This window comes from Peromyscus leucopus, unplaced genomic scaffold (genome assembly GCF_004664715.2).
Source record: "Peromyscus leucopus breed LL Stock unplaced genomic scaffold, UCI_PerLeu_2.1 scaffold_1790, whole genome shotgun sequence".
NCBI classification, from domain to species: domain Eukaryota; kingdom Metazoa; phylum Chordata; class Mammalia; order Rodentia; family Cricetidae; genus Peromyscus; species Peromyscus leucopus.
Window position 1 is genome coordinate 1 of NW_023504986.1, and position 8,180 is coordinate 8,180.

At 39.8% G+C, this 8,180-nt stretch overlaps 1 protein-coding gene across 1 annotated transcript; it reads left to right on the top strand.

Moving 5' to 3' along the window:
* Window positions 1–194: 194 nt before the first annotated feature.
* On the top strand, window positions 195–2,231 carry LOC114689436 (PRAME family member 12-like; the record flags this gene model as incomplete). Its single annotated transcript, XM_028863724.1, has 2 exons — window positions 195–782; window positions 1,640–2,231. Coding segments are annotated over 2 exons (1,180 nt in total), but the record flags the coding sequence as incomplete, so codon positions are not given.
* Between the last annotated feature and the right edge of the window lie 5,949 nt (window positions 2,232–8,180).

Here is an 8,180-nt window from a genome sequence, read left to right on the forward strand (position 1 = left end):
TCCTCTCTCCCAGGTAATAAAAAAAAGAATCCAACAGTAACTTAAAGGAGATGCAGGACAAGTATTCAGATGTAGCTCATGCAGGGGCCCTTCCTTGCCTGAGAGGTGTTGCTGACATTAGAGAAATGGAATGACAGCTGACTCTATTGTACTTCTGAACTTTCATTGTCACACTGCAACTTTTTCTCTCACAGAAGGTCGAAGCTTCGAGTCCTGGACCTGAGAAAAGTGTGCCATGTCTTCTGGGATGTATGGCCTGGCATAGAATGTGGAGAGAGCTCAACAGGGATATTGAGTGAGGAGGAAAAAGAGAATGACCTACCTAGATATGACCTGAGGCAGCTTTTGAAGGTGGTCACTGATTTTTTTTTAAAAGTTGCCTTAGATAAAGAGCAAGAATACTTGCTGCATTGGGCCCAGCAGCAAAAAGATGCTGTGCAACTGTGCTGTCCAAAGTTGATAATCTGTGATGCTCCTGAGCAAGTTTTCAGGATGGTTTTGAGTACTTTCAAGCCACACTACATTGAGGAATTGCATTTATCCATACACTGGACTCCAAGAGAGCTGAATTGTTTTGCACATTACTTTGTCCAGATGAGAAATTTGCACAAACTCCATCTAGCACGCATTTCAGTTCACACCAACAATGCTATATATACCTTTGAAGATACAGAGAAGCATATTACAAGGTTCCTTGCTCAAATCTCCAAACTCAAATATCTCCAGGAGCTCATCATCAATGATTTCTACTTTTCCAGTGAGCACATGAAGCATTTGTTCAGGTAAGGAAGGAGAGAGAGCTGCTTTGGCTACCACAACAAACATTCCTCCGCTACATTAGAGATTAGTGAGCACCTGAGTTCAGTCAGTCACTGTGACTTTTATAGCTATTGGTTTATCACAATATGAGAAAGGTCTGGATACCATCTTAAGTGGGTCATAATGGCCATCTCTGATTCTCTGGCAAGTTGGGAATGAGAAGCTGCATCGCTCAGTTCTGAGCTCAGTTCTGAGCCTTGCAATTGTGATGTTGATAGACTTTAGAAGGCAATGTGGTAACTCTAGTGAGGAGACATCAACAGGCTGTGCCTTTGGCTTTCAGCTCCATATAAGGACACACTGACCTTTCTTTGTAGAACCCTGTGCTGGCTACCTGTACATCAAATTGACACAGGCAAAGGGCATGTGAGAGATAGATCCACAAAATCAGAAAGTGTCTCAAGATACGTGTCTATAGGCAAGCCTGTATAGCATTTTTATTATTATTGATTGATGCATGAGGGCCCTAACTATTGTGAGTGGGTCCATTCTTAGGCTGGTTATCTTTTATTGTCCATAATGTAGTCTCAATAAGACATGGAGAGCAAGCCAATAAGCAGCATATCTGCATGGCCTCTCTGAATATTTTCTGCTCCCAGGTGGTTGCCCACTTTCAATTCCTGCTCTGTGTTCCTTCAGTGATGAATTATAGATTTCTAATCACAAGGCCAATAAATCCTTTACTCTAACAATTGCTTTGGATCATGGTGTTTTATAATAGCAATAGTAAACTAAATAAGACATTGGCTTTGTAGTAGTGTCAAAACTAAAACGCCCTCCCAGATCATGAGACAGAACTAAACTCTTTTTCTTTCCTTAGATGCCTGAAGACCCCCTTGGAGTCTCTGTCCATCAAACTGCACAAGTTCCCATCTTCAGACTTGAAGCACCTGTCTCAGTGCCAGGGGCTTTTTCAGCTAAAACACCTGAACCTCTTCAGTGCTTCATTATTCAACTTATGTCCCACAGCTCTGCAATTTCTCCTCAAGAGTGTAGCAGACACTCTGCAAACTCTGCAGATAAGCAACTGCTCTATCAGAGACTCTGAACATGGTACCCTCCTGCCTGCCCTGAGCCAGTGCCTCCAGCTAACCAGTGTATATTTCTATGACACTGCCATTTCCATGTCTGCCCTGAAGGACCTTCTGCAAAGCCTGGCCAATCTAAGCAAGTTAACTGAGGAGTTTTACCCTGCCCCACTGGAGTGCTATGATGACTGGGGTCATGTCTTAGTCAACAAATTTGAAAATGTGTGTCTTGATCTTCTGAATACAGTCAGAGTCAAAAGACAGCCCAAAGTTATGAAATTTTCCACAAAAGTTTGCCGTAAATGTTCCCAGCGCTGTGTCTTTGATGGGAAGACCACACTTTGTCTCTGTCAAAAACTAGAATTAGTTAAACCAAGAAACTGAGAAATGAAAATCTGAAAAAGAGAATTTTAAGTAAGGTGTTCAAGAACCTGTGATTTCAGACACTGTTTGATACATCAAGAAAAAATATTATTCATTGGAATAAATTAAATTGCATGACTTGATGAAGAATAAGAGGACCATGGGGACAGGTGTCTTGTAGAAACATTAAAACAGATCTGCATCCCTATTTATTATAATCTAGTAATGTTTCACCAAACGACTTATAAGAACATGTTTTGAATACATAAATTCTCTTTCGGATATTTCCCATCTTTGATAATTGAAAGTTTTGCTGATATAGTAGTCTGGGTTGGCATCTATGGTCTCTTAGAATCTTCAGCCCCTGTGTTCAGGCCCTTCTGGCTTTTAGAGTTTCCATTGAGAAATTAAGTATAGTTCTAATAGGTCTGCCTTTATGTATTGCTTGGTATGTTTGTCTTTCAGCTTTTAATATGCCTTTCTTGGTCTGTAGTTTTAGTGTTCAGATTATTATGTGGTGAGTGGACTTTTTTTCCTTTGGTCTGATCTACTTGGTATTCTGTGTGCCTCTTTTATTTGACAGAATTCTCCACATTTAGGTTAGCTTATTATGTGCATATCATGACCCCCACCCCCACAGATCACCAGGAGACAAGTTCATGTGCTAAAGCAAAGAGCCTTTATTGTTACCTTGAGCTTGAGCTCTTGGTCCATCTGACACAGTGGTTGGATCAGGGAACACATCAAGCTCACTTGAGGCAGGGTTTTAAAATAATAAAGGATTGGGAGTATGCAAACTCAGCTGGGGGTTGAATACTTGGTTGGGCAGGAATGAGATGACAGAAATTTTGTTAAACACTGGTTGATACTGGCATTACTGCAAGGAAAATGGAAAAGTATATACAGATTGTGAAAGCTAGCCTTAATATTCTAGAGCATTTAGTACTTTTTGTCTCAATTCTGATTCATCTTCCATAGGGTAGAGTTATGGCTTTTCCTGGTTATTGTAATGGTGAGGCCTGGACCCAGTATTGTTAGTCTTCAGATTGTCATGGCCGCACTAATATTAAATAAGGCTTCTTCATTCCCTCCTAAAAAGTAACAAGAGAGGATACATTCATGAGTCCTGTGTGTCTCCAGGACCTAGGGAATACTATTGAAACTGGAGAATCATTGGTTGGACTATATTGAATCTTTCTCACACAAAGGGGATCAGCCTGTTAATCAAATAGGGTCCCAAGGTCAGTAGGAAGATAGGGCTTAGAAGTGGTCCAGCTAGTGCTGAGAGCAGTGTGGTTAGCCAGGAGAACCAATTAAATATACCCTCATACCATCCAGATCCTTCCTGGGTCCCCCATTCTCTGTTTTTAATTTTTTTCTTGGTATAGCCATTGAGTTGCAAATGACCCCTGAGTGATTGACAGAAAAACAAAATTTATCCCTGAGTGTAGCACAGAGTCCTCCTCGTTGCCTAGAAAGAAAATCCGACCCCATCTGTTCAATAGGGCTATTTCAGGTAGGGAGTCTAGAGACCTTTCTAGTTTGCAAACCTAGTGCTCAATGTGAACTAAGTCTGAATTTATGACTGATTGGAAAGTCTTCTAGTTTTTGTCTTGCAATATCAATGCTGAGGTCCATATATCTATGTCTCCTACTAGTTCAAGTCCAACACAACTGGAGATCATAATTACAGCTATCCCCATTAGAAACTTAGATATGAAAAGGGGAGACAGGGCTAATTCCATCTGAGTCTCTTTATAATGTTTTATTTTTTTAAGAGCCAAAAGTGCACATAATACCCCTTTCCTGCATTTAGGACCATATCATGAATGCATTGGGTCAACTCAGTGTTTCAGGCCCATCATTCAGATGGGGCAGGTTAATTAGTTTCATTCTGCATGGTCAAGGGTTCATTCTTGCTGGACTAGCTCATAATGATTGAGATGTAAGCAACAGCTTTCCCACAAAGAGTATTTTCCTTTGACTTTGTTTTTTCAGCATGCTAAGGGGAGAGGGACAATGTACTTTCTTGTGCGGTTTCCACCAGATGAAATTGGGGTGTTGCTTGTCAGGGCTCATGAATGCTAAAAGGCTAGTCAGAGGCTGGACAATGGGTCATTCACCAGGAGCATCTGATTAGCTCTTCCCGGTGAAGGGATTGGGAGCAATCACATTGGCTGGACTGCTTTACATCAGCTTTTAACAAGTCCAGAGATCAGCAACTTGCAGTCCATAGTTGCTCCCTAGATAGTGTCTGTTAAATCTACTGACTAAGGACAAAAAATTATTAGGACCTTAAAAGAAAACATTATATTTGGAAATTTTACTTGTCTAGAGACTGTTTTACCTCTGACAGGTGAATTTAAGCTTTGTGACCTTTTGGCTCTTTGCAATTAGTGTCTGTAAAACATCTGAAACAGATTTACATATGAAACCTGTGTATTCTTTTTTTTTCAGGTAAAGTAAAGCAGTTTATTTTATGATCTTGCAAAGTCCAGGTCGAGAAAGGGTCAAAAATACCTGGCATGCCATTTGGCTCAAAACAGTGACTTTTATATTTCTCTTTATCCTGATTTCCATGTTGGCTGAGTTCTTCAAGATGTCATTTTTCCATCCCTAGTTTCCCATCTTTCTGGAGATTGAGACTCATGCCATTCCCACTCCTACCCCGTTTCTAGACACTTGGGGCCAAGCATGAATGTAGAAGACTGCCTTTAACTTTTCAACTCTAAGATAAAGGTGGTTGGGCAACCAGGTAACAACGGGTAGCCAGAGAAGCCAGGGATCTAATGCCTTCTACTTGTCTGCTCATCACTGATGAGCTCAAAACATATCACATATGAATTATATGTGATTTATACATAATGATTTATTTCTTCCATCTGCAGCTCCCAGGGCTGGAGTTACAGGGCATGTTGTAATAATCTAATTTTTACATGGATACTAGGGATCTATAATCAGGCCATGATGCTTGTACAGCAGACCAATGGCCAACTTAACCAAGCCCCTAGCCACTGAATGAGATTTTGTATTCTTTGACAGTTTCAACCATTTAAAATCATTTTCCATTTAATTTTTTGGTTTTTTTTTTGAGACAGGATTTCTCTGTGTAGATTTTGTGTTTGTCCTGGGTCTCATTCTATAGACCAGGTTGGCCTTGAACTCATGGAGATCCACCTGCCTCAGCCTTCTCAGTCCTGGGATTAAAGGCATGCATAACCGCTGCACGGCTCTATTTAATTTTTATATTTAAAAATAATTTTTTTTGTTCATGTGCTCACATATCATGCTACCTATATGGAAGTAAAAATAAACAAAACGACAACAAAAACAAACATTTGGGATCTGACTCTGTCCTTCTACCTCCCATAAGTGAGGCCCAGGTGTCAAATTCAATTTATCTGACTTGGTGGGAAGAGTCTTTACTGGATAACCAATCTCATCTACCTTCATTTTCTATTTTAAGTGAGGTTATGTCTTAGTTTTAATCTGTGCTCCAAGGCAATATGTGCCTTTGTGTAAACTAACAAAACAGCACCCTTTCTGGTTGAATGGACTTGTGTTTTCCTAATCTTCTCTTCCTCTTTCACCTCCTGAGAGTGGTGACACTCATCTTTAATCGCAAGAGTTTGGAGGCAGGACAGACTGATCCCTGTGGGTTTGAGGGCAGCCTACTGTACATAGCAGGTAGACTTGTGGCAGTGAAAAAAAACTACCTAACTCTACCTGAAATAAAAAAAAAAAACAGAGAGGCTGTAGAGACATCAAAGAGGGATAGCCTTATGAAGCTTGTGAGCAAGGCAAACACTTTTGCTTTTTTAATGAGAGACCTAGTAGCTTTCACTAATTAAAAAAATGACTAATGAGCAAACAAGATAGCTGCAGCCTTGAGGGAAGGAGCTGATTGCCTGCTTGCTGTTGTCTAAATGACAAAGCTAATGTTAGCTTAGTCATCAATGTCAGAGACCTGAGAACGATTAATCAAAATGGGAGAGGATAGTTTATATTTTACCTAGATAGATATCCAGGGCTTTTATGGACTCTATGGCATGAGGACAGAGTTATCAGGACAGCATTCTTGGCTGCCAGGCCCAGAGGATGAGAAGCTTTCTTATGGAGGCCTACTTCTCTGCTCATTTATAGAGTGATGTCACACCTCTGCAGAGATGAGGGCAAGAACATTGTTGGAAGAGTCACTCAGAGATGAGCACATACATGAGAATCCTGTGTATCACTGCTACCTATCCTGTGTCAGTTCCAAGAAGCTCATGCCCCCACAGTGAGAGCCATCCTGCTTCCAGCATTAGGAGAAATCAGTGACCTTCCAAGCAATTTGGTGACCTCTTTGAAGACCACATCTGTAATCTGGTTGTTCTTTGGATAGTTAGAAACTGATAAACATTTTCACACATGAACTTTTCCTCCATGAAATATAAAAGTAATGTATAACTGCATAGATATTGTAGAAAAGCTTCATTTACATCAACTACCATCATACAGGAGAAAAACCGCCTCTACTCACCTCACAAGTCCTTGGAGCTGTGGGGGGCGGGGCACATGGAGCACACAGTTTCAGAGACCTGAAGGAATTGGGCTAGTATTCACCTTTTATTTAGAGAACCACATTCTGCAATCAAGGAACACTGTTTGGTATCTGGGAAATAGTATCAGTAAAGTGCTTGGAGGAGGGAGTTGAATTTGACCTATAATGAAAGAGAAAAAGACTGGAGAAATAACTTTCAATACCTGACCGAGGGCTTGAAGAGATGTGGGGAGAAGTATGGTATGTCTACACCTGGAAGCTATGAGTGCCATATAGGGCAGCCTGAGAGAATGATTCCTAGTGTTGATCAAGTACCAAAGGTATGACTTAACATGCTTAAAGACTACCACTTCTCTCTGAGTTTGATGATATATCTTCCTTACAACAGTCATGCTTAACACTCAGGATTATTTGGTGTATACCTCTAAGGATACATTTTGTAATCAAAGTGATGTTGACAGAAATACTCTGATCTTCACCATAAATAACAAGCTCCAGTGATACCAGCTAGAAAGAAATGTGCTTACTATACATGAGTGTTTGAAGAGCTGGGTAGAGACCCTGTATACTTGTCTTATAATGAAACTACAGCTTTACTATTTTGTGATACTGTTAATGCAAGTAACAAAATCTTATGATTTCAGACACTGTATTTCAGGAACATATAGTTTTTGATAAATACATTTCTGAGATTATAACTGCACATACCACATTCTCTTTCTGTCTCCAAGCCCTCAGACTACTCATTTTTCTAATCATGCCTCTTTTTCTGTACAGCAATTCATCAGAACAGCAGTTGCTGTTAGAGTCACACTCAGGCTTTGATTTTTCATTTCCTTGACAGTGAGTGGTAGTAAATATTCCATTAATGAGTACATTTACCATTTACATCCTCACGCTGGCTAATGTGCATTGATAGGATTAGCTCATTTTAAAAGTGGATGATTTTAGCACCTTTTGTAACTGTATCTTTTAAGAGTGTCCTATAAATTGTGGACAGTATTTCAAGGTTGTACAGACAGCTTGAAAAAACTTTTCTGAGCTATCTTTATAACTAAGAGTTGTCTTTCTATACTCTTTAGTGTTTTATTTTTCAGTGCAAAACAAACAAAAACTCTCTTTGATGTAATTTGATAACACTAACACAGAACAGCCTTGATGCCTGCTTCTCATACTACCATCTCCAAACAAAAACATATATTTGCATTCATTTATTTAATTATTTTTCTATTATCAGCTTGATATAGTACAAATTACTTTCCTAATAGTGAAATGTTTCACTGAGGCTTGCCCAGTGATTGAGTAAACCCAAAACTTATTATAAGCCACAGTCATCCTAGGGTCACCGCTGCTATGTAGCCTCCCTGGTTCTGTGGGTTGCAATCTGATTGTTCTTTGCTTTATATCTAGTACACACTTAGGAGTGA